Source organism: Pygoscelis adeliae, unplaced genomic scaffold (assembly GCF_000699105.1).
Source record: "Pygoscelis adeliae isolate BGI_AS28 unplaced genomic scaffold, ASM69910v1 Scaffold553, whole genome shotgun sequence".
Lineage (NCBI taxonomy): Eukaryota > Metazoa > Chordata > Aves > Sphenisciformes > Spheniscidae > Pygoscelis > Pygoscelis adeliae.
In genome coordinates, this window is record NW_008824375.1 from 22432 (window position 1) to 48822 (window position 26391).

The 26391-nt window shown below is 43.2% G+C and overlaps 1 protein-coding gene across 1 annotated transcript in view; it reads right to left on the reverse strand.

Annotated features, from left to right (window-relative positions):
• Positions 1-1570: 1570 nt before the first annotated feature.
• Positions 1571-26391, reverse strand: part of LOC103913650 (ovostatin) — a 27462-nt gene continuing 2641 nt past the window's right edge. Inside the window, exons 4-35 of the mRNA XM_009320173.1 lie at positions 26166-26218; positions 25290-25310; positions 24067-24235; positions 23426-23510; positions 22502-22613; positions 21997-22111; positions 21670-21779; positions 19779-19937; positions 19188-19415; positions 18608-18665; positions 17953-18098; positions 16702-16851; positions 15957-16127; positions 15520-15652; positions 14342-14438; positions 13618-13846; positions 12178-12301; positions 11704-11822; positions 11207-11258; positions 10325-10408; positions 9229-9405; positions 8634-8715; positions 7999-8155; positions 7516-7590; positions 5941-6106; positions 5449-5669; positions 4634-4849; positions 4095-4219; positions 3649-3739; positions 3013-3081; positions 1977-2082; positions 1571-1632 (exon numbers count right to left, since the gene is read on the reverse strand). Coding sequence (XP_009318448.1) covers positions 1571-1632; positions 1977-2082; positions 3013-3081; positions 3649-3739; positions 4095-4219; positions 4634-4849; positions 5449-5669; positions 5941-6106; positions 7516-7590; positions 7999-8155; positions 8634-8715; positions 9229-9405; positions 10325-10408; positions 11207-11258; positions 11704-11822; positions 12178-12301; positions 13618-13846; positions 14342-14438; positions 15520-15652; positions 15957-16127; positions 16702-16851; positions 17953-18098; positions 18608-18665; positions 19188-19415; positions 19779-19937; positions 21670-21779; positions 21997-22111; positions 22502-22613; positions 23426-23510; positions 24067-24235; positions 25290-25310; positions 26166-26218 — 3962 coding nt within the window. The remainder of the gene's footprint in view (positions 1633-1976; positions 2083-3012; positions 3082-3648; positions 3740-4094; positions 4220-4633; positions 4850-5448; positions 5670-5940; positions 6107-7515; positions 7591-7998; positions 8156-8633; positions 8716-9228; positions 9406-10324; positions 10409-11206; positions 11259-11703; positions 11823-12177; positions 12302-13617; positions 13847-14341; positions 14439-15519; positions 15653-15956; positions 16128-16701; positions 16852-17952; positions 18099-18607; positions 18666-19187; positions 19416-19778; positions 19938-21669; positions 21780-21996; positions 22112-22501; positions 22614-23425; positions 23511-24066; positions 24236-25289; positions 25311-26165; positions 26219-26391) is intronic.

Sequence of the window (26391 nt, forward strand, 5' to 3'; positions counted from 1 at the left end):
ACCCATCCACCCACTCTGGCACGCTGCAGCCCAAGAGCATCTGTGTTTGCAGAAACCACCATGACTCCAAGCGCAACGAAGTGGGGGATGATGAGAGGTGCAGGAAAACAGGGAGGCTTGTTTCTCGTGGCTGGGACAGGTCAACATGATCCAGGGTTGCCATCTCTTTTGAACAAACTCTGGTCGGTCTGGTGGACTGGAGGGCCTGGCAGGGGGAGATCCAGGATGTGGGACCAGGCAGTCACCAGGCCTGGACTGAAACCTGCCCCTTTCTTCACCCTCTCCTCTACTAAGCGTGATGCAGAGTCACTGCATGATGTCCATACATAAACCCCTACTTTTATGGCACAGGTGCAGAGGCAGCACCCTGGCAGGGCTGGGGAAAGGTGAGGGGCTGTTCAGCAAATGGGTCCTACATGCCAGAGGTGGGAGGCTGGGAGTGACTGAACATGCTGCGTATTACAGTAGTTGCCAGCGGTTATCAGCTGTAGCTGGGAGAGGAGGCTGCGTGCTGCAGGCAGGACAGATACGTTTCTTTCTTCATCCTCCCCCAGCCAGCATCCATAACATGCAGACTGTCATTAAAATGTCTGTTCTGTGACACTGAAAAAAAACAATGCCCAATGTAAAAGGGAGGTTTATTGATGGAAAGGTATACGTGATTATGATACAGATCTGGAGAGATGTGCTGTGAAAGGAAACGGAGAATCAGACACTACTCAAACGATGTCACAGACACCCACTGTGATTAAATGGCCTTTTCCAGGACTTAATGACGGAAGAAAATAGGGTGATTGAACACTTGCTCAACATTTATGATGGTCCTGCAGGGGAAAATCCAAAAGAAAATAGCCTCAATGAGAACAAACCAACAGCTGCAGGATATCAAATAACAGTTTCAGGATACTGGGTAGCCAGCCCCTTCTATGCACAACAGACGAGCTGGACCAAAGAGGAGCTGTGCCCATGCCCCTAGGGAAGTGCTCAGCAGGTAACAGCCAGCATAACTGCTATGCTGAGTAGGACACAGGCCTGGACCTCCCTACAGCAAGACAGCATCACACCTCTGACTAGCCAACACACCACCTCCATGATTTGTGTCACCTCAAGTCTTCTCCTCAGATAATATGTTAGCTGGCCAGGAAAGGGTTTCTGTAAGTCCATGTGAAGCCTATGCCCATGAAGCGCAAGCTTCAGAGGGGAGGCTTTCAAGGACAGCTGTAGGTAGATTATTCCTGGCTAAGTGTTGATGTTTTTGAGGAAACTCTGAAGATATTTCCCAGTCTTTCCGTTATTCTGCACTTTGGCTTTCATCCTAGAGGCTGAGCTCTTCCCGTGAACAGCAAAATGGTCTCCACTTAAGAGTCCACTGAATATGTGTCATGGGACAGGATCTGGCCACTGTCTCTGGCTGCTCCCTGAGAAGCCTAGCGGACAATGAAGACTCCATTTCTGTGAGAATAATTATTGCTCTACTTACCCTGCCAGTCCCTCTGCTCATGCTGCTTTATATTTCACCTTCTCACTTGCTTTTTTTTTTTTTTTGGCTTTCACTTACCTTTTCTAATCATCAATCCATTTCTGCAACAGTCTCTTTGCAAGGTGACATATACTGAGCAACAGCATACTCCTCTGGAAAAGAAGGAAAGAAATGTTCCCGTCAGCCTGGAGACCACTTCCTGTGCCTTTCCCTGGAGGTGGATATACCCTACGCACCCTTAAGCTGGAGATCCTTGAAATCTCCTTTGTTCTGGCACATGCATTTTTGCAACTTTCCAGGCATGCCCACTTGCCACCTTGGGCATGAGACCAAGCTCACTAAAGTCTCTCCCCTATCACTAGATCCAGATCCTGATAGAGTTCAGAGGAGTGTTGGTTCCAGGAGGGCTGGTTCTGGGTCTCCCTTAACGCACGCAGTGTTTCTGCTGTCCCTGTCCCTCCCCCAAACTTCATACTGGTTAAAAGCAAAGACCTACCTGTTTCATAGTAATCATAGATCTGCACAGGAGCTGGCTTGGGATGGGTCACTACAAAGTCCTGCTCAACCGAGAAAGTGATTTCTTTCCTTTTCTTCTGCGAGATCTGGGAATGGAGGGACAGGGATCACATAAGTCTCTTTATTTGTGTAACACCATCTGGAGCAGACCAGGGGTGAAGCTGATCGATTGTATATTCCAAATCCCACTGACGCCACACATACAGATGTGGGACATCCGTTATCTGCCTGCCAAACTGGGAACAGAAATATGTTTGGAGAGTCCAAAGTGAAACTGAAGTGAAGAGCTGTAGGTTTCCTATCCTGCTTTTATTACCTGATTCTGTAGTTATTACACATCCTATTGCCAGAGAGGAAAAAGTGTCCCAAAGGCCTGAGCTTAATTCTTCAGGATCTCCCAATGGTCAGGAGTCTGGCATTCCAACCCCTCCCATTTCAGACATGAACATTATGTGCCACCAAGAAACGGGGAATCAATGTACATCACTGGGATATCGGCTTCTGCTGTTAGTTCTGCAGGGCCCCAAGCAAATGTACTTTTACTATGTAAATTCTGATCCAGGGATTAGATTACAGGTTAAATTTGGGAATGAACTAGTGTAAGAGAAGGAATGGATGTCTTTCCAGAGGAGATTAGAGCAGTGTTTCATGTCCTGTTGGAAGGACTGAGGTTTACGAGAAGCCTACCAAAGGGACATATACACAAGGGAACCTCTTTTCTGGTGTTTATCTGCTATTGACTGAAAGGAGATAGAATTTTGATTAATTTCTATGTGCTTTTTTTGATTAACTTATTTCTAGTTGCTAGTAGGGCAGGTGTCACTTTGAAGCTGTTTGGGAGGTTGGGATGTTACATGCAGTTTGAGGAGTAAGCAGCTTAGTGATTACAGGGGAAAACTGATGGGGAAGTGAACATGATAAATGCACTTTATAGAGTGTATCCACTGTGTAGGTGCATCTACTACATGCTGTTTTCACCCTTTTTGCAAATCAAATAGACAGTGATCAGAACTTACATTTTCCAGATAAAGGAGAACATGGTTTTTCTTGTTTTCTACTTGCATCACTGTATGGCCATCAATGAGCTTTAAAACAAAGAAATGGAGATAAACTGATATATTTATAAACCATTAAAAAGCAAGTGTTACCTTAGACCCTACCACCACGTGGCTGTGGGATTCATTCTGTCCCTATCAAGGGCCGGCAGCTGATTTTTAGAGCCCAAATGTTGCTGAATAGATGGAGGGGAGTGAGCAAAAACTGCCACTTGACTTAGTGGGGGGTATGAGCACTTCCCAAGGGCATGACAGGCACTGCAGTTCATTTGGGGAATACTGCCTGCCTCTGGTTTCAGAACTAGTCTGGCAGATTTCCCACCCTTTCCCCACCCAGGCAGTGCCAGCTCCCAGTCGCAGCTGCCAGCTGGTCAGGCTTTAGCTGGAACCCTTCCTAGTTTTTAACGTGGGACGGTCTGTGTGCTCGTAGCTCCCTGTAGGGCGTTCCCTCCACCCAGTAATGAAGACAGTGCAGCCATGCAAACACCTCTCAGGGTTTGTGGGTGAATGATTCTTAACCAGGCCTCTGTTTTCATCATGACCACTCTTCTCCTCTGTCCCCGGGGCGACTCGTTTAATCTTGCTCCTATAGTTTACCTTATCCAGGGAAGCCTTAACAGGAACAAAGCCAGAGAGCATCTTCACATCAATAATGACCATGTTGGAGCTGCTGCGCTTTCCTGTGTAACTGAAACAACAGAGGTCCCCATCAGTCTGGACCACATCTGTGGAAGCAAACCTCAACTGTCTGCTCCTGGTCTCATACAGTGCGGGGAGGCTGGCATGAATCACATGTGCTTGCTGACTGGTTCAGATGGGAGACACTGGGAAGGCCCCTAGTATGAAGGGACCAAGTATGTGCTAACACCATCAGTTACTGGGCGTATCACAATGTCTTTTGGCATATTGTGTCTTACAGGCCAATATCATCAACGCATTGATTAGCTCATGGTTCTTGACTGTATAAGGAGAACTGAATACACACAGCACTCTTCCCTGCATGTCTTGTCATCTGTGCAGCTGGTTTGTTGATGGCATTTTACCTGCTTACAAGGACAATATCAAATTCTGCTGGTCGACCCAGTGGACAGGAAGCATTTGATGTCTGTACTGAGAGCGAAAATCCAAAAGCCCCCTCTGGAAGGTGAATGTTGTATCTCAGTGCTGTCTGGAAGAGGAAAAAACCCTTTTGTTCAAGCATGCCAGGGGTTTTTCTTTGCATTCCAAAAAACAAGTGTCAGACTTAGTGAAGTTTCCTGGCAATGTTGCTTTTGGTTTTATGTGGAAGATCCTTGCTTACATCAATGATGGACACATCAGACTTCTGCTCTTTAACAGTGAAGGTGCTTGTACCCAGAGTCACCTCCCAGAAAGAAACCAATTGCTGATCAGAAAGGACTCTTTTTTTCCATGCTGTGACTCCACAGGAGTCAGAATGTGAGATGGGGAAAAGAGTGTTTAAATAGTTTAGGGAAATCAAATAATTAGGAAAAATAAAGAGAAATCACATGGAGAATCATCAAAACATGACTGTATTGTATGCAGAATGTGAGGCACAATGAAGAGGAGAGCAGACACTTACTTGCATAAGTACGCATCCACTGCCATTCACCGTTAGGCTGTATTTCCCAGGGACCTCAGGAAGGGGAGTCTGTTGCAGCAGGAGCCTGTTCTCATTGTTGACAATAAATACCTTCTCAAAAGGCTTTTTGGAAGTGATCTTGACTACATTTTGTGTAACAGAATTGTAGGTGGCCTCACCATAAGCAGCGAGGGCTTGAAGAGCAATGACTGTGTCCTGAAGGAAAAGAAAATAATAAAAGACAATTAGCTACACAGCGTGACCGGTGCAGAGGAGGTCAAAGTCACGCTTCCAATATGAAACACAGTCGCTTCATCCTGGCTAAAGAAACCTTCGTTTTGTGTATAATTCCAGGGTTCCCATATATAAGGAGCCATTTCATTCTGGCATGTATGTTTTAGGGTGGAAGAAATCTTTCTACTCATATGAAGGTCTCAGAATATAAAATCTGAGCACTAGAGCACACTTCTAGAGTTTTTCATAGTGGTGAAGCATGTGTTTTCTAGGGAACTACAGAGCACTTCATGGCCATATAACAGCTGGGACTTGGTGTTTTCTAGGCTTATCCCCGACACAATTATCTGCATTTGGTTCCAGTCAAATTACTCTTGTATGGCTTTAACCTCTCCATAGTTAAGAGGAAGAGGGGGAAAAAAAGGCATTTTGGCCTCTCTAAGAGAAAGGCTTGGTCTCTCTGTGTTTGAGACAGCAAATACAAGAGAGAAATAAGACTAGGGAGTCAAAGCCCCACTGGCACCCTGAATCAGTGCCCCAATTCCTAGGACTGGCTGGGGAGTGGAAGGGAGTTTTGGCACCTGGGTGGAAGAGAAACCTCCATAGGGATTCTGCTGCCTGATGATCCACTGCACGATCCCTGAGGCCTTTGTGAGATCCTCTTGGTTCTGGTTGGGTTTGTAGAGCAAAGCCAACAGCACATAACTGGTGATCTCAACTTCAGCTGATGGGGCATGGTCAAGGAAGGAGGGAGATTTTTCTGATGGAGACCTCTCCTCCTGCTCCCAGTGCTGTGAGCCATCTGAACAAACAAAGAGAGGGTGAGGAGCAACCAGAATGGATTATGGGTGTCACTGCTTTATGCTGCCTCAGAGACATACTGTGTCCTGGCCTCTTTCTCACAAGTACTCTCTACAGAGCAACAGATACACTGTAAGTTAACTCCACAGATTATTTGTGGCGGTTGGTTCATGTGGCTATACTCTCAATATTGCCGAGGTTAGACCACGTACCATCAGTAAGATCTGTTCCCTCTTCCCACTTCCCAAATTCCCCAAATGGCTGAAACTCACCAACTTCCTTTGCTGATTTCTGTAACTCTCTAAGGAATGATTCACATTTTTCTGCCTTGCCAGCTAAGCAGAAAGCATAGGCCATGAGTGCCTGAGTGTAAACGTCACTGATATTCTTCTCAGATGCAGTCTCCAGACAAAAAAAGGCATTTCGGACTACAGGGTACTTTAAAAAACAAAAGAAAACAAAACATATTGGTCTAATTCAGGACAGTAGTCTTCACCTGGCCAAACAGTTGTTTTCTTTAAACCTGTTCTTCATCCTGTCACTATCACAGCAATGAGAATGGGACTTCAGTTCGTATAGTGACTTCAGGAGAAAGAAGGAGGGATTTCAGAGGAAACATCAGACAAATCAAGTAGCTTTTCAGTGTGTTCTTGAAGATGTCAGTGTATAAACAGAAGACTGTTCTGTTTCTTTCACAGCTAATTCTTTCTGCTTACCTCCATGATAATAATTCACTCTGCACTTCTATAGTCAAGAGTCTGTTGCCTTAAACAAATCCAACTTAGTAGTCTCTATCCTCAGTGACTGGTGTAAATTTATTTTAATTCTGTGGAGTTGCACTAGGTTTACACCAAATAAAAATTGTTCACAGTTGGACTCTGTGTCCTCGCTAATGCACTAATCAGGAAGGTCCTCAGAAAGGATATGACAAATTGGAGGCAGAGAAACTCATATACTGAAGTCTAACATCTCCACTGTAGTCTCCTTTGTACTAGCCACTTTTTAAAAAGGACAGATCAGCTTTTCACTCTGATGGACCTTTGTTTTTCCAACATAGCTTTTAGTTTCATTTGTAGACTTTATGGATTTACCTGCAACAACTTACTTTCTTGACTGAGCATGTTTGAGGCTAAGCCGTAGTGTGTGGCTTACTACCTGTCAAGTTTTTTTATTGGAAACTAAAAGGTGTCACTAAATATCTTGGGTCTCTCAAATAGAAGATCTAATCCCACTGAGGTCTGTACAATTTCTGCTTGAACAGTGGTGGTTTAAGAGGTGTAGAGAAGAGAAGGCTCCGGGGAGACCTTATTGCAGCCATTCAGTACTTAAAGGGGTCTATAAGAAAGATGGGGACAAACTTTTTAGCGGGGCCTGTTGCAACAGGACAAGGAGTAATAGTTTTAAACTAAAAGAGGGTAGTTTTAGACTAGATATAAGGAAGAAATTTTTTACAATGAGGGTGGTGAAACACTGGAGCAGGTTGCCCAGGGAGGTGGTAGATGCCCCATCCCTGGAAACATTCAAGGTCAGGTTGGACGGGGCTCTGAGCAACCTGATCTAGCTGAAGATGGGGGGGTTGAAGATCTAGCTTACTGCAGGGGGGTTGGACTAGGTGACCCTTAAAGGTCCCTTCCAACCCAAACCATTCTATGATTCTATAATTCTATAGGGAACTTCTCTATCATAGCAACTAGTGCAGACACAGAGCAGGGTCATGTTCCCTGGGAGCTCTTTCTCCCTCTCTTTCTCTCTCCTTACTACCTAGACAATTTGTAGCAGATACTGGAGTCAAGTAAACAGCTGGGGACCAATTGCAGCTGAATACCATCAGTGAAAGGTCTCCTTACCGAGACAGAGTGCCCAGCTTCCAGCATGGCAATGGTGATGTAGGCAGAAAGCGACAGCTCATCATCTACTCCTCCCTGAAAAAGACACGGAGAGAGGAATTTTCAGTGAATGGCATGAGTGAGAAACCTTTAAATATGAATTGCCATATCCCAGCTGGGAGAGTGTGGCCAGCTCTGGAGGCAGTCCACAAGGGTGGAGAGCATACACATAGCAGGGATGGCTCTTAAATCAAGAGAAGCCTGCTGCTATCACCTCAAAAAACATCATTCCCTCAAGCTTACAGTCCTGTAACCCTATCTCAGGTGCTCATAAGATGTGAAATACAGCGTGGGGAAACTGACTGAGCTGAAAATAGACATTGTGAGGTGTGGAGAGTTAGCCCTTGGCAGAGAACAGGTGTTTGGAGTATAGTTTTTGACAGTAATGGGATAACATGTTCTTAATGATAAGAGTGTAAATTTGACCAAGTAATTCTCTACCACCTTCAAGGCGTTGTTGAAGAGTGTCCCAATACTTCGGAAGCAGCCATCTGACTTCTGTTTGCTAGCCAGCCACACCAGGGTTTGAGCCTGGACATTGTCATCAATATAGATGACGTGACTAGCTTGTGCAAATGATTTGTACACAAAGGCAGTGAGCCTGCAAGGGAAAGATGAAGCTGTGAGATGAGCATTGGAAGTAGGAACAGAAAAAGTCAGCCCTTCCATTCACGCTAGGCATAAGGATGAAGAGTTATAGCCAATATGTTGGTGGCTTGCTTTGTCTTCGTGTGCTCCTCCAGGAGAGCGTAGTTAAAGGAATACTAGCTAGATGGGACACAGGAAGGGTGTCCAGCACACTCTGGGGCTGATCCTGGCTACAGAACACTGCAGTGGATTGAATTTCATGGGAGGCAGCAGAAGTGAGAATCAAAAAGCCAGCGGGGTCTTTAGGGATCACCTTCTCCCTGTGCACTCCACCTGGAAGGGGGTGGAGAACCATTTTTCTTAGTACTTAGAGAGTCCCAGTCCTAGCCAGCTCTGCACATCTGATTTGTCTAGTAAAGATGCCTTTTACCTGCATCATGTGAATTTAGTGCAAATTAATCTCTGAGCCATTTCTGCTCCCAGTCACTCACCAGGTGTTGCCTTCTTTATCTCTGGAGCCAAAGATGCTGTAGGACCCATCGGGGTGTTTGTATGACAGCTGCTTCTGATAGCCTGCAAAAACACAGAAGAGGAAGTGTTCCCTAACTTAAAAAACAAACCCTATTCTGTTTGCTATCAGATTTATCTGAAACTATGGTGGGAAAGCATGGAAAGGCAATATATATCTACCAAGCAGTGAGGGAGCCCTGAGGAAGCTTAGATGGAAGCATGGAACATCTTGTCCTGCAGAAACACTGAGTCACAGCATAGGCAGAGCTATATCAGCTCTGTGCTCCAACTAAGCTAACAGGATTAGGATACATGCTGTGCCTGGGTGGAAGAGGAGAAACGGACTGAAAGACAGAACCTCAAAGGAAACATGACAGCTGCGTCTCAGCAAAATGGGATAAGGAAAGAAAAAGAAAGCAAAGATAGCAAATGTCTTGATCAGGGCAGTCCCTTGTGTCACTGAGCTGCGCTACAGCAGCAGTGCCATACTGCTAGGATAGCCATGCTGTTGCTTGTGCTCACTGGGCCTCAATGGGAATTTCAGCTTACATGGTAAGGGAAGCACAAAACTCTCACCGCTCACTAAGTATCCGATGGCCTTGGATTTGACCTCCTCACTCAGCTGCCCTGTCTTGTTCAGATAGTCCAGGACGTAGATGTTGGGTGCAAACAGGACCATGTTCTGCTCCCCACAGCCGAACGGCATCTGGAGGAGCTGGTGCACATTCTGCATGGCAGTGCCCATGATGCTGCCTGGGGAAGAGGAGATGCCAGAGGGATTAGCACAACTCATGGCCACCGAAATAAACAGTAATTTCCGTTCAGTAGGCAGAGTCAGGGAAAGCCTATCTGGGGTTGCAAGCCTGTCTGGTACCACAGAGATTTCCAACAAGCATGAAGCTCTCAGTGCTGAGCGATTTGTTCTGTTCTGCTTTGCAGTCAACAAAGAAATCCCTTCCCTGCCTCTTCTTACTTAGCTTAAATTGCCCACACCAGAAACACTACCTATTTTAGTGCCACTTCAAGCAGACGCTTCTTACTAGAAATGAAAAGAAGAACTTCTAGGAAACTTCTGTTTCCAGAGGAGGAAAGGGCAACAGCCCAGAGATGCTGCAGTGAACGATGTATTGCAGAATTAACAAGTAATGCTGAAAAGGGACACTGGTTATGCAGATGTATCACAGACCGCTTCTAAATTGCTATTTTAGGAAAGGTAGCGCAGACCCAGCAAGGGATTTCTGGATGAGCTGAAATCACCAACATTACAAAGCAAAGATTTTATGACTAGTAGTCATGTAACCAAGTCCAGGTCCTTTCCAGGAAAAGACTGAAAAGATTCCACTAGCATCTCTGATTTGCAGGTGGGTGAGTGGAAAAAAGTCTTACCGACATGAGTCTGGCTGAGGTCATAACTCGGAACTCTGGTACATCAGAGCAAAACTTTCAAATGCAATGAATTTAAACAGAAAAGTGAAGAAGGATGTAACCAATATTTAGAAACTTCATTTCTCTGATGCAGCAAAAGGCATTGCTGGGCAAGATGAGAATCAGTCTCTTTGCTTAAAAGTTTCCCACACAAATACTGGAAACTAACATCTTGAATCCTGACAAAGCTTTCATTTTATATTTTTACATTTTGTTTCTTTTTATGTTTTATTAATTTTATATTTACCAACAACAGAAAAGGAAGCTCTGACTGATCCTTCCACCACATTTGTAGGTAGATCTAGAGCAACATCTTGAATAACCACATCATCTGTGGAGAAAAATTTTAAGTGTGTTGTGGTCATTTATATAGGAACACTGGTTATAGCAGTGACATGCTCCTGGTAGAAATTGCACAGTGCAAAATTGCATACAAGCAATAGACAGACACTCACAGCTGTCTCCAAGAACATCAAGAGAGAAGGGGGCACAGCAAAACCAAAATTGTAAAAAACAGACCAAACAGTGCAGTAACTGTCATTGCTCAACAGAAATCAGTTGAACAGGGTAAGGCTGGTGCTCCCAGGCTGTAGTGTCTGTGAAAGCTGGGGATTTCTTCAGTAAGACACTGGGAAGAGCTGGTTGGTGAGGGTCAGGGCTGCTTTTGTGCTTCTTTTAGGCAGAGCTTCCATGAAACTTCGGAAACCATTTGCAGTCAGCACCAAGATGGTGTGGAAGGGGATGTTACTTTCCCTCTCCCATTCCCACTAGAAGTGGAAAGCTGCAAGCCACAGTTATCCTTGTAATAGAGGACAGCAGTCAAACATGAGTGCATGAAACACAGAATAGATTTTACACAAAAAGGTCACCTCCCTTTGATAGGTCCATAGCAGCCTTCCTTCAGCACCTGAGCACTTTTGACTGCAGCACAGACACTGCCTAAATGACGTGCACCAGATCACACAGGAAGTTCGTAGCAGGGAATTGAACTGTAAGCACTCACACTAGCTGCCATTTGGGCACCTCTGGGAAAAGGGGAGGGACAGCATCAACGAGCACTGCAGGAAAGAGGGCAAGCTCCAGCCTTCCTTTCAGTTTCTCTTAGGACAGCAGTATATAAGACCCTTACCTTTTGTACAGCTTAGGGAGTTTTGGGTCTTTTCCCTTCTGATACCTTCAGGCTGCATGGCAATGGGAAGAAGAGACACATGCAGTGGATGAGAACAAAGCATGCAGAAGAAATGCAGTGACAGAAGACCCACACCCCGCCCCATCCTCCTGCATCATAAGACAGCTGGATTGAAGCAAGAGTTTACAGGTTCATGTGGCTGCTACTAAAAGGGAGTTCCCATCAGGTGAAGTCCCTCATCTCCAGTTTCTCCTCTGCATGAGGGAGATGTGCACTTACCAACACCCACTGATCCTCATGGAAGAGGACATCAGATGGGAGTGGACTTGGTCTTAGATTGAACAGCCAGACCCTGTCCCAGCCAGATGAAGATGGAGCCAAACCAGGAGCTCTTTAGGGAACCTGAAAAACTTTTACTTGCTCTTGGTACTTTTGCTGCGTTTTTCTTTCCTCATGGAAGGGAGTACAGGTCAAGCGGTAAGAGCTTTCAGCAGTACCTCAACCAACAGTATTCTGATCTGGGTGTCCCTGTAGTCAATACTGATGTTCCTAGGTGCTTTGTCTCCACAAGCTCCATCATCCTTGGTCTCTGCAGTAATGCTGAATACTACATTACCTTAAATAGTAGCAGAAAAGTAGAAAAAAATGGACCTCTATCACACAGAATGATGGCTAAAGTAAGAAATTTCATCTGATAATGAATATCTTAATATCTTAAAGATATTAAGTAGTGCAACATAATGAATGGTCAGTCAGTCTACCTTAGACATATGGGAAGAGAACTGATCTCTGGAAATGGGCATGATAAACACACTGCAGTTGTGGAGGAGATCTTTATCCCAGACAGCTGGAAAAGACCAGTGGTAGATCAAGTTCTCCAGGTTGGTAGAAGATTAGGTTTTTCAGGTGAGGTATAAATTGATTAGTATCAATCTCAGGACAGAAAACCAGGTAGATTCAAAGGCACTTACCAGTTTCTTTGGGGAAAATATTCCAGACATAGGTCTTTCTTTTTTTGGCACATACACATCCATCATCCTCTGGGGAGATGAGTTTGGCCTGATAATCAAGGGAATCTGACAGCAAAACATTAATCTGAGAACAGAAAGAGGAGTGTGATGGGATGAAGAATTTATACCATAGGCAAATGGTGCTTTATTGTTAGAGGGGGGTGAGATAGTCTCTGTTTATGTCCAGTGTTAACAGTGTGGAGCAGATTTAAGGCCTAGGATGATGATGTTAGAGGAATCATCCATCAGATATAACCTTAACAGTATTCCCTTTCGCTTCTTATGACACTCTCCCTTGAGGTGTTAAATGTCCTATGCATACATCTGATTCCTGATCAGGATATTGAGTTATGTTCAGTTAACCTGGTGCTAATGGCTTTGAACTAACTTGCAAAGGAAACCACTGATTAGTGTTTGTTCTTCTGTTGTTGTAGGAATACTTAGAAAAACACGGTTAAGAGATGAAAGCCTCAATAACAGAGATCTTTTTTTCTAGGATGTTTAAAACCCTAGGCCTTTTTGGTTTGTTAGGTCAAACTGTTAACAGAGTTTGGAAAAAAACATTCCTAAACTGTGTCTTGATTTTTCCCTCTTTGGTGGTGATCTTGTGAGACTGGAGAGCTGATTTTCAGCACTCAAATCAAGCAGAAGAAATCTAGACTCTACACCTGCCTCTTTTTTTCAGGATTCCTAGATGCAACACAAGAAACAAGAAACCAAAGAGAAGATCCCTGTTTTCCTTTCTTCAGATATCCATTAAACCATGTGTAAGCTCCCTCCATGCAAAGGTGCAGTGCACCTGTGGTCTGGAAGCATTTTGCGTGGAAAGCATTGAATATTGAGAGTACAGTCCCCCAGTGTCTGGGAGCAATAGAGCCTCTAGCTGGACAGATACTCTGTAGGGCAGTTACTGCACTTTTGTGCTCTCTGTTTTGGTACTTTGGGGAACTTTCGCCCCAGAGAAGAAGGGTTTATCTGCTCTTCACTTCTTGCTCTTCCCACTTCCTTCTGTTTGGCAAGCACAAGCCCTTCACTTCTTCACACTTTCACATATATTCCCTAAAGAAAAGACCCCACTAAAACCACCGATGGCTTGCATGACTGTGGATGGTGAATGATACTCGGCAAAGCACTTGTTTCCTTCCTCTATGGATCTCTAGATATAGTTGCTTATACACCCATCCTAGCCACAATTTGCACAGATCTCCCTCTGCTTTGTAGTGGCTTAGGAGGACAAATCCAGTCAGGATAATCTATCATCAGATAGAATGAGCAGTACATCAATCCAGAGCAGGGACAGATCCAGTCATCTACACCAATCGTTTTGTTGTTTGTTTTTTTTCAGACTACAAAGGCTGCAGCTTCTTTGGGGATGGGGTAAGTGTGGGCAGAAGTACACACCTTAATGCAGTGGTCAAGATAGTTGAAGACATTGGCTCTAAGCAGGAAATCTTCTCCTCGGATGATAGAGTATGGTAAGGTCAAGTCCACAAAGAAAGGCTGGAAGGCTGTCAGGGTGGCAGGCACAGACATACCAAATCCAGCCAACTCTTCCACACAGAAGGCACTGGCCTTCCATTCGGTGATGGTGTCAGGGATGGTGTATGAGATGCTGGCTTTTCCAGTAGAGCTGATGGGAATGGATAAAGGATGAGTTTAGAAAGGGTGAGTTTCATGTACCTTGCTTCTCAGTAGAAGCAATGGGTTTTGAAAATCAGCACTACCCATATTCTGTCTGCAGAAATCCTACATCCAAGTCCCCCCAGAACTTATCACCCAAGTCTTCTGAGAAACGCCCATTTGAAAGTTCTTCTGCCCATCATTTCGCTGAGTTTGGAAAGAAAACTCAGAATTCTTGTTTTGCAGACCCGTATTTTAAATAAAGGTGGCCCTCTTCTTAGGAAGGGAATATGACTCATGGTATACACATTGTCGGAATAGATGTCTTTGGGGACAGGGTAATTTTATCATGGAAAAGAGGAAGTCAGGTTATGATTGAAAAAGCTAGGTCTTCCAGGCAAAAGATAAGAAGAGGTGGCAAGGAATTGCCACCTTGCAGGATAGCAGGGGACATATTTAGTAACTCTTAAAAGCAAGGCAAAGAGAGAGAAGAAGCAGTACTCACTTAATTAGGACTATATCCCAAATCCAAGTTTCAGGGAAGAATTCCCGAATAGTCTCAAGGATGACCTTCTTCCCACGTTGCTCTCTAGCAACTTCAGCTAGTAGGAGATAATGGGAATTTAGTCAAACCTGGTTCATATAATGAAGACTCCCAGAAAGGACAGGTTTTAATATACGTGGGCCAGTATGAAGGATGATTAGTGTTTACCCATTTCTTTCTGAGACTATCAGTAATCCCACACAAATATTAATTAATGTCACTAATGTATCTCTGAGTTAGGTATATCCAGTATCACAGAAAAAGAAAACATTACTTGAAGTGCTTTGGTCTCACGACCTAGGACTAGAACTCAGGTTACTTGGCTCTTAGATCTGTTTGCTGTCCACACTGTTGCGCTGTCTTTTCAAACAAGCTCTGGTCAGAAGGGAATCAGTGTCAACAGTGTTAGTTTTGTGTGACACTCTACCGACTGCCAACACTTCCCAGCATGAGACTGGACATGAATCAGAAGTGTAGACCTAAAAGGCTTTTTTGGGCATTGGCCATTATCCTAAGCCATCTCATTCTGTGCCAGACCAATATTCAATATCAATATTAATGTGATTTGTGAGTATTATCCACGTCCATGTGTCATGGTTTAACCCCAGCTGGTGACTGAGCACCACACAGCTGCTCGCTCACTCTCCCTGGTGGGATGGGGGAGAGAATCAGAAGAGTAAAAGTTGGGATAAGAACAGTTTAATAATTGAGATAAAATAAAATAATAATAACATAAAATAATAAAATACCAGTCCCCAAGCAGCGGACCCCCCGGCCAGCTTTCCCTCAGTTTATGTACTGAGCATGACGTCACATGGTATGGAATATCCCTTTAGCCAGCTTAGATCAGCTGTCCTGGCTGTGGCCCCTCCCCGCTTCTTGTGCACCTCCAGCCTTCTCAGTCTACCAGTAGAGCATGGGAAGCTGAAAAGTCCTTGACTAGTGTAAGCACTGCTTAGCAACAACTAAAACATCGGTGTGTTATCAACATTATTCTCATACTAAACCAAAACACAGCACTGTACCAGCTACTAGGAAGAAAATTAACTCTGTCGCAGCTGAAGCCAGGACACCATGTCACATGAATACCACTTCATTCAAGGAGAAAAATAAAATCTCTTTCCTGTCCCCTGTATTACCTGATGATTTGACATGGTGTGTAGAAGCCATGAATCCTGCGTTCAAGAAATATGGTGGAGGTCTTACAGTCTCACTAGTACACACAACTGGTTGCCGAACCTTTGAGTTGGTAAAAAATTTGATGCCCATATCCTGTAAAAAACACATTTCAGTGTTAGCCATAACTGTACTGTGGCTGAGGTTTATTCCATTCCTCTCTGTTTCCCATTACTGCCTTTCCACCAGAGAGCTGCCCAGAGACATCTATGCAGAGACCTGTGGGAGCTTTGTGCATGCTGGAAAATCACAGTAGGCACCAGAGTCAACTGAGAATAGATGTCCATGAGGAGAGTTTGTCGTGTATGAGTTTTACTAACAGTGTCATTTGCAAAAATATCTAAAACTACATAAGTGGAAACTCACTTCAACAGATTTATGTAATGTACAGGACATTTACCCTGAGGAACTGATATACATCTGGGCCTAATCCAGACATTACAGGTGTGTAATACAAGCCTTTGTGAAAGATGTTGTCAGATGAGACACAGGGGTCTTGGGGGTCATCTTCTAGATTGAGCCCATTGAAGATGTAGCCTTGAAAGTCTTGCAGGGGATGCAGGCTGTATATCTGTGAGGGGGAAGGAAACACAAAACCTGTGTGTGGAAAGATCAATTCTGATTACACTGTCATGTGCTTGCAAGTTGCCAGAGCTGAGATGTTGGCCTGTTTGAAACAATGCTCTGTTTCCTGGATTGAAAACTGGCTGAACGGCTGGACTCAGAGGGTGGTGATCAGTGGCATAAAGTCTAGTTGGAGGCCAGTAACTAGTGGTGTACCCCCGGGGTCAATACTGGTCCAATCCTGTTCAACATCTTCATTAATGATCTGGATGATGGGGCAGAGTGTACCCTCAGCAAGTTTGCTGGTAACACATAACTGCAAGGAGTGGCTGATACACCAGAAGGTCGTGCTGCCAGAGACCAGTCACTGGTTTAACTACATCCCACGTGAAAGAGGACTTCCAACTGCCAAGAAACAAAAGCTGTGTGTTGCCTATTATGGATGGTTTATGACCAGCACATGCAGAAAGCGGTAGAAGTCTAACAGAGTCTAACAGTCTCAAGTGGAGAGACATTGCAACGGAGGAGGAGGAAGCAGTGCTGCAGTGGAAGGAAGCAATGCATTTGTTTGGGCAGCTTACCGTTTCCGCAGACAGCTCTGTCTCGGACTTCAGGAGCAGCACGCTCTGATCCACTGCCCTCACAGCACAGAAGGAGTTGGCAGCAGCTTCAATGACTAAACTGACATTGGAAGCTGAGCGCATCTGCTTTTTAGAGAATTGCAACTGGACCTGAAATTTATCAAACAGATGTTGGTGTGGCTAATCCTTACTGCCTGGCTGCTCTGGATGTGTGTGTGAATGGAGGGCAAGAAGGAGAGTAGAAGGCTTTTCTGTTAAAGCACAGAGAGTCTGCCTGGAGAAGGATGTCTGGTCTCCACTGCCTCTGTTGACCAGGCCTCTGCTACAATGGGGGCTTAGGCAATAAGCGCATTTAGACTCCTGTGATAGCTTAAGGGAAGCCTACCTCAAGGGATTTAAAATAAGTGTGATTCTGTTGCTGCTATTATCAAATCAAATCTTATATGACACAGACCACATGTAATAAGCACCACAGTGAGCAAATCATATTTTTACTAGGTCCATGGCTCACCTTCGGAAATATAGAACGGATTCTGTTTTGAATCTGTTGAGAGCAAAATCTATTTCATACTTGTGTTAGATAAGAGGGAAAAAGTAGGACGGGAACACCACATCAGGTAAATGGAAACATTTTACTTAACCTCATTTGTTTTGTCTTCTCCTAATGTTTCATGTTTTTTAGCTGAAAATTAGAAAAATCAGAAGAACTGAAGATTAGAAAAATCTTAAAGGTGAAATCTGATTTCAAAATCACAAATCAAAATGTTTCAATGGAAATCACATGGAAGGAAAACTTAAAACCCAGATTGTTATTTTTGCTTTCTTTTCTATATGTATTTAGTTCTGGTAAACCCAAATTCCATTTTTCAACAAAAAAGTGTAAAAAATTAGATTAAATAGTGAAGTGGGATAAGACTAAAGCATGTTCACTATGCTAAAGACCAGACAGTCTAAGCTAAATAAGACACTAATATAGTTCAAGAGGGGCAAGAACCATCTGGGGGTAGTCTGGGCTTCCTGAAAAGTAGTTTTTAATGTTAAAAGAGGATTTACCTTTTGACAATAATGCCAGGAGGTGGTGGTAGAGGAGAGATATAGGGAAAAAGAGAAAAAAGGAGAATGAAGAGGCTAATGCTGACAGAAGTGGATGGAAACAAGAAATAAAACTGGAAATCTCTTGTGAATGTGTGCACAAAGACTTTGTATTTATCTGACAGCAGGTAAGACTTGCTGTATCTTAGTGCCTCTCACCTTGTTTTTGAAACACTTCTCAACTGGAAATTGGACACTGTCTGCCACCAGCTCCTTGGCAGGGTGTAAGGTATATACCAGCAACTGAAGGGCTGGAGCCATTTTCTCAGTGACCATAAGTGGGATGGTGAAAGTGCCATTTTGGTCTGTTAGAAGAGAGAAAGGCACCAATAAGGAGAGAAGCGCAAAGATCTGCTGTAGTAGTAGCCATCCTCAACTGGCATATAGCTGTACCAGTCAGTGGAGCAATCTGTACTTAGACGATAAACTGAAAGATGCTGGATTTGCCAGGAGGTGACATGCCTGGGTTTAGATCCAGATGCTCTCAGATTTATTGTGGGTTTGAACATGTGGCCAGATTCAGATAGCCCCCAAAGCCAGACACTCTGCACTCCCTACATTATCCTTTGGGAAGATCTTTACAGGACACTACTTCTTGACTCATATCAAATGAACTAGTTGCTGGACTAAATCTGACTTTATAGTGATCTTAGTGATAGTACTAGTATCATGCACACACGTGTGGATGGAGAGAGATACACCACTCCCAATAGCTGCTGTATACATCCAGGAAGTCTTGCCTTGGTCCTCAGTTCAACCATCCCTCTTTTTTATTTTTTTAAATGCAGAAACATGGATTGGCAATTTAACTTACCAGCTTGGATATTAACTTTAATTTCCCCTGTAAGGACAATCTTGCCTTTTGCCATGCCCTGTGCAGAGAAGAGCAATACATTTATGGGTTGGTAGACGTTGGAGGGAGAAAGCGGCAATCTAGTTCAATGTACATCAACAGGACAATCAAGGCATGTACATTGAGATGGCTTCAAATGCTTAAACATCAGCCTTAGGGCATGCTGGATTCTGCCACTGCTGCTGCTACTGTTGGGGCCCTTGTCACCGGTCAGGAAGCAGAAGAAAAAGGAAGGGAAGGGGGAGGCAGAAAATACCATAAAGAGTTTCTTGGAGGGAAGGGACAAGAACCCAGGCCTGAGACATTATGAAGGTGGTTCCTTACTATGAAATAGAGTAACATGGCCAGAAATGGGAGTTGTTTTTCCTGAGCAGGTAGTTTTGCCAAACCACCTCAGTGCTGTTTCTGTCCTTGGATTGTTGGCCATTGTGCTGGCTGGTAACCCAAAAGCTGGAAGACCACTCACTGCTGTAATTGCTGTGGATGGACTACCAGAAAGGTCAAGCCCTTTCTGCAAACCATGCAGCAACCCCATACTCACCACATAGTAGAAATTCATGGTGTTGATGCTCTTGTATCCTTCTGTGTTCAAGACATAGTGCACAGTGATCATCCTCTTCTGCCCACAGATCAGATCTTTCCACAAAGGCTCAATCCTCACAAAACTGCTAGTCCAGGAGTAGAAGCGCTGGATGGAGACAGATGCATCGGGGTAGGAAGGCTCTATCCAACCTTCAGAGTGGCACTGGTCACTGGTTTTATAAGTTGCCTGATCAGGAGACAGAGTGGGGAAGAAAAGGAAAACAAACATATGTCACTAGGGAAATCATTATCACATACTGACATCAGAATGATTAGTTCACACAGTGTATATATTTAAGAATTGCATCTGAAGTCAAACTGGTAAGGAAAAAGCAGCACAATGGTCTTGCAGCAAGACATTGCGTTGCAACAACTCAGGTGTTTTCCTTGCTTCTTTTATAGTAATTTTTGAGAGCTCTAGAAAATGAAATAAGCCAGAGAAAGCACATTTTTATTACCAGAATTCAAACCTCATCCCATCTTTTTTGGGTTCAGTTTGAGAGTAGCCATCTCTCTTCTCTGACTCTATTCAGCCTTGTTTTGTACTCACTTTCAGACTGATCTCAGGATCAAACATTTCAGACGTGTCAATACTAAACTCTGCAATGCCATTATCATCAGTGGTGAAGTTGTCTGTGTTCTTGTTATTGACAAATAGCTGAATAACCTCATTGGAAATAGGAGAGTTGTCTTTGTCTACCAGTTTGATCTGTAGAAGAGAATGCAAGATATGTTCAGCATGTTATCTTTCTGTATGTAGATACTAATGTTTTGCACTCCTTTGCTCTCTACGCAGCAGAATTGCTTTTTCTTCTCCCTTCAAAGCAATACTTAAGCACTGGAATGTCTCTCTTCACTTTCTGGCAGCTATCTCAGCTATCTTACGAGGTGTGGAGCAGGAGCTTCCTCAGCATGTGCTACGTCATTGATAACGTCCTTTTGTGGAGCAAGAACTTCTTATGTCTCATCTCTTTCCTGGCCAGTCTGTTCTGACTACACATTTCCAGTTTAAAGATATACTTCCTTTCCTCCATTTTTTCCTTTCTTAGTCTTGAGAGTCTGCTGCTGATACTTTCAGTGTCTGAAGGCCTTTTCTCCAGATCTTTGTTTTGAACACTTTCTGATTCTGTCCCCACTGTCTCTGCTGTTTATGTGTTAAACAAACAAATAAAAAATAAGACACCATTAGGTAAATTCTAGGTTGCTAGAACTGAGCATTCATTTTGAGTTGTTTTTTCAGAAAAAGATGGCAGAAGTAATAATGTATTAAATACAAGCTTAAGAGACTGACTATCCTCACTGTCCAGAAACAGGATGGAGACAAATGACCTCTGAAATAAAAATAACAATAGAGAACTAAAAGTATTCAGGTGGATGTTGACTTCAGTGGGACCGAATGTAACAAAAGTGAAGGCATACAACATATGGCCAGCAGCGGATGTTTCATAGTGCAGAGAAGGACTGTGAATGGTTTGTGATGGCACCAGGACAGGGATTGGGATCTGCTGCATTTTGAGAAAGTATGAAAATCAGTGGTTTCCAGACAATAGTTCCCCTGATATGACCCTCAAGGTTTTTTTTTTTTTTGCACAAAAGCGAAGCAGCTGCCTGAAGCCATTGTCAGCAGCTTTGTCTCTGAGATGTGACATCCCAGCCTCCTACCACGTGTCTTTCAGCATGTTTAACCTCTAGTGTGTGTGAGAATGCATGTGTTTGAGGAATTCACTGTGGCACATCACCCCAGGGAGCCTGTTGACCCCCATCCCCCAGTAAGGGGTGGTAAGGTGCACAGCAATCTGAAGAACAGAGTGGGAGTGGGGACCAAGTGAGAAAGTTATATATTGACATCTTCCAGAGGGGGGAAAAAAAAATCCTTGAAAGATAATCTGTTCCCTTCTTTCAGTGCTACTGGTAAGCTGTCCCCTTATCCTTTCCTCATTGAAAAAATCTGAACTGGAGGAAAGAGAGAGATTTATCCCTACCCTTTAAACCACTGACAGAGTTATGTGGGGTTTGTCATGAAACATAAAATCATGAAAAAGCTTTTTGAGACAGAAACTGTTGTTATTTCCTTGATTTTTTTTTCTTAAATTCCTTTCACTCTTTCTTCCCTCATCCCCCAGTGTTTTTATTCATCTCTGGCTGGCATATGACGGTCAGTTCTGAAGGGGGAGGCAGTGATTTATGTCAAGCTTAAAATGCAAGTTAGAAAAATGCTAGTTAATGGATTATTTTGATTCAAAGTATTTCTGGCAGAATCAAACTCAGAATAGACTAATACTCTTCAGTATTCAGAGTTACCAGTAGGGCACTGTATGTAAAGAAAGAAGCTTGCGGAGAACACCCCCCGCCCCAAATAGTCCCCCAAATGTTCCCATCACTGTTGTCATGTGATTGCCTGTCAGTCATCTTCAATACAAGCTCTCTATGCCTTTGCTTACCTGTCCAAAGTAAGGAATTCCTCTTCTGTAGTGGCGATCCATGTTCTCAAACTGTATACTGCTCATCACCCGAGTTATGGAAATAGACTGAGTAGCTGTAAGTTGCAGGCCTGTAAGACATGTCCGGAGTCAAGAGAAGAAATGCTTTGTCTTGCATATAGCTTCATCAGAGTTAGCATTTGCCTGGAGATGGTCACGGTGCTTATAAAAATGGATCTTCTTTTTCAGGAAGACATCCTTGTATTCAGCAGGCAGAGGCTGAATATCTCCTACTCTCTTTTTTGACCACACCACTGTTGCTGTTTCAGACTGTCTAGAAGCGATTACCTGTTCCTTTCTCTGTGACAATGACTTTCACTTCAAGATTCCTCATGTAACCAATGCGATTTAGCTCAAAGATGTTGGAGCTGAAAACCTGGGAGAGACAGCCCTCTGTCTCCAGCTGGAAAGGGAAGAAAACAAATCCTGTTACCAAGGATAACAGCTTTCAAAGGATGCTGGCAATACACGTGACCCTTCTTTAGTGAGTGAAGTCTTTTCCCACTACTTTTAACATGATTTATACAGGACTGATGGAGACATCACTGTCTACACTTTTCAGATGGGAAACTGAGTCATGAAGAAGGAACATGTGAGTCCTTCTTCAGGCCTGTAGGAAACCAAGAAGAGAAATGAGGTGCCCTGAGTTCCTAACTAGTGATCTAAGCAAATAGATGAGTAGAGTGAAGTGAAGCATCAAGGAGAGAAAGAAAAGAGTGATGTGCAAAGGGAGAGAAGCAAGAACACAGGAGAGAGGACAAACATAAAGAGGAATAATAATTATGTATCATACATCTTTGGTAAATGATTGACAAACTGGGCTTTTCTTGCACCTCCCATAAGAATCAAAATCCCTGCACACGCTGAGCTGGACTTTCCCTTCAACAGGCTGGCCATAGGTGTACCTAGGGGAAGAGGAAATAGGTCCATGAACTGATGCTTGAAAAATTGACTTAAGGTAACATATGCAGGGATAGACCCAGGACGAGCAGTGAGCTGGGAAGCCAGAGAATGGAATAGTTTCACAGGCTTTTTCCTAACTCTCCTGCTGTTACAAAAAGATAATACAACTCAGAAGTTGAAATATTAATGAGTTCTATTTCACCCCTAAACCCATGAACCAAAACCACACCTTAAATGTAAAAATAAATACCTCTATAAGCATGATGGACAGACATGGCTACCGACCAAATTATGACTGTTGTCTCCACTCTTCAGCTTAGAGTGGAGTTCTAGACTCACTGAAATCAAAGCAAAACTCCTCATATCTGCAAGAGGATCAGGTTTTCAACCTTGGATTCTAAATTATGAGATCTTGGCATTAGAGTAAGCAAAGTCTTTCTGAAGGACTAAGCTTGAAGGTGGAGATAAAGACAGCAGGAACCCTAAGACCCCTGCTAGAATTTAACAGTGCTCTGCTGTATGAAGATCTCCCGCTGAAGTGGGTTATTGGGAGTGGACACATCCTACTTTAGCAGGGGACCTCTCAAAAGATTTATTCAACCCACCAAACACCAGTTGGAAGAGAATACTCATACAATAAAATGAGGTGAGCACAGAAGTAAATGAAAGCTCCAAACACCAAGTCAACCCTGACCAACCTCTTCTGAGGCCTTATTTATTTTGGTCTCTTCTTTAAGCCCTGTCTCTTTCCCCAGTCCTTGGGAAGTTCTTACTCTTCAGCATATTTCCTAACCACTCTGCACCCGGTACTTACACTCCACAGACTTTCACTGTGAACTCTGAATCCAGGACTGTAATGCTTTCTGGTGCAGTGACTGTGACATCAAATTTTGGCAACACTAGGACAAAGAATAAAAAGAAAAAAAATAATACTGGCACATTCTCAAATGACAGGCCATCCTGAGATGAAAGAGAAAATGAGGCTATAACATCAGCGTTAGTCACAGATGGAATGGGATCTCAGAACTGAGGTGCCAAAATGGTCAAGAAATGGCCTAACCTGTGAAGGCTCACTAAAGTATTTCTACAAAGCTTTGAAGAGAAGTCAGGACTTCTGAGGTGAATCCTGTGATGTCTAGATGCCTTGCAGAGCTTTGGCCAAGAAAGCTCATGGATGTGGCTGGGAGAAGGTTAGTTTGTCACAGTGAAATTTGCAATCAACTTATTGATTTGTTACACAGATTATTTTCCTGACTGAATCTGTGCAAAATGGTTAATTTATCTTCTTTGGCTTTTTGCTGTTCTTTTTTTTCTCTCCAGTTCTTAATGACAACTAATTGAAGTTACATTTGCCAGGAAGCTGTTTGAAGTTTTAGCAATGAAAAGGGTTCATTGATAGGGGCTCATCTCTAATAATGTTTTATACTCTGAATAAAAACAATGGGTGGCATTTACCATATTCCTCCACAAGGAATGAGTGATTTGCTTTATCTCCTGACTTCTTTGCTACGATAATTTTGTAATTCCCGAGAATAGGCTCTTCAGTTAGTGGGAATTCAATCTGGATAATGTTCATCTCCGATGTTACATTTTGCCACTGAAAGATCCTGTTGCCCTGTGGATCCTGAAGAAAAAAAGAATATGGACTCACAGTTTGTTTGCCTTGGAAATCTTTTGCTACTAGCACACAAAAACAGAAACAAAGAAGAAAATAGTGCAAGTTACTTTAACTCATTGGGGAAATTGCTTAATGCATGTGTGTTAAGATAAATTATGCCTTAGTACTCTGATTATTAAGGTTGCTAGATTCTCATCTGTTGATCTCAGATTTAGGCATCCTCAGCCAGCCTAGGTGTTAGTCTCAATCATCAGGGGAAGTTGCACAATACTGCTCTTCCCTGCTCTTTAGTACATGTTGCTCTAGTTTTGTGTCAAGGGGGGAGAGAAAGAAAATCCCTTCTTCATGCTTCCCCTTCAGCCGAGCTTATACCACACAAATCTTGGTCTTTAGCAATCCCAGCTTTTTTCAGCTGCTGGAAGAATGAAGGAAGCATTTCTTCTGCATTCACTGAGTTGTCATTTGCCTCTGAGTATACTTTATGCTAGTTAGACTAAAGAAAGCTCATGCATACCATTTCCTTGAACTGTTTAAAGCACTGACTGCAGAAAAAGGCATGTAGAGCTCCAAATATGTATATTTCACTGCAAGCAAAATAAAGTCACCTGACTTCATGGTATAACATGAAAACTTGCAAGAATGCTGTCTAGACATGAACTACAATTGCTATTTTAAAAACCACTGCAAAATGTCATGGAAGTGCTAACATTGCTAGTAATTGTATCCACAGCCTATATTTGTTCATAGTTTTCAGCAGCACTTGGGTTATGAAAAGATATACACCAAAATAAGTTGAGCAAACTGGAGGAGGTGAGGAGAATCAAAGGCAGGCATAAGAACGGTACAACTTTTGACTACTGAGATGAATATCGGTATGCTTTCCATGTTAGTAAAGCTTGAACAGCATCCTGGGATTTTATGAACTTTCTGTTAATTTCTGCCAGTGTACTCAGGAGCAGGATTTGGCTGTGTGTGGGCACATACAAACTGATGTAAGCACACATGCCCTAGATTTTATTTTTATATGCATAAAACAATACAAAGAGAAAAAATCTCTTACCTGAATTGCAATCAAGGGGTACTGAAAGAGGACAAAATAAAGCGGGAAAAGAGATTAGGGTGGCTGAACAAACATGAATTAATTTTCCCCAGGACTGTGAGAAATGTTTAACTAATAATCAGTATAATACCAGCCATCAGAGATCCTCATCTCTTATCTTAATCTGTTTAATAGGAGTTTTACTTCAGGAAGAAGATTACATAAAGGGAAGAGATGAAATGAGAATGTTGGGGCAGTTTCTGATCTTACTGGATTTAGTGCAAACCCAGAGCAGTGGTGTAAGTTATAGAGGTGCATGTGAACCGTGATTTGGGCTTCTTATATCCTCACTGTGCTTATTAGCACCAGCTCTTTTGGTAACACTGTGCTTTTTCATTACAACCACATGAGAAGAGGCCAGTAAAGACCCTTCTATCTTATGTACTATGAGCATGAAGACAGCTTGCTGGTAATGCAAAGAGTGCCTCTGATGAGATAAACAATTGCGGTAACAGTTTTCCCCATTTCTAAAATGAGCAAAGTACTAGGTGGATGTCTTGCCAATTTTTGCAAGCAACAACTGCTGAACAGTAACAGCAGGAGACTGAACAGTGGGCTTCCTGGTCAGAGCTAAAATAATGTCTGCAGCAACGAAGTGGAGGGTTTTTTGAGCCTCTTTCCCAGCAATACCAGGAGGTGTTGTCTACACACTTGCACTCTTCCCTGTGACTCTAACATAAGGGTGGATTATAGCACGTGGTTAGGAAATCATGTTAATTCTTTGGTATTTAGTCTCTGCAATATCTCATTTTATCTGCAGCAACCGTTTATTTAAAATTTGAGAAGAGGTTGTCTCCCAGCAATTTTAAATACAGGGGCATATTACTGGTCACTCACCATCTCCTGAACGGGTTTAAAATTGAAATCCAGGGCAACAACACGAAACCTCACTGGAAAGACAAGGAACAAGGTGTTAGCATTAACTGTAGTTTATTTGGCTGAGCATAATGTTTTGCATTCATTAGTACTCCCAGTTTCACTGGATCTTCTAACAGTCCCACTTGCATAGGATGCAGGTAATAAAATGCATCTGAAGGTAAAAGAATCCTACACAGACTTTGCA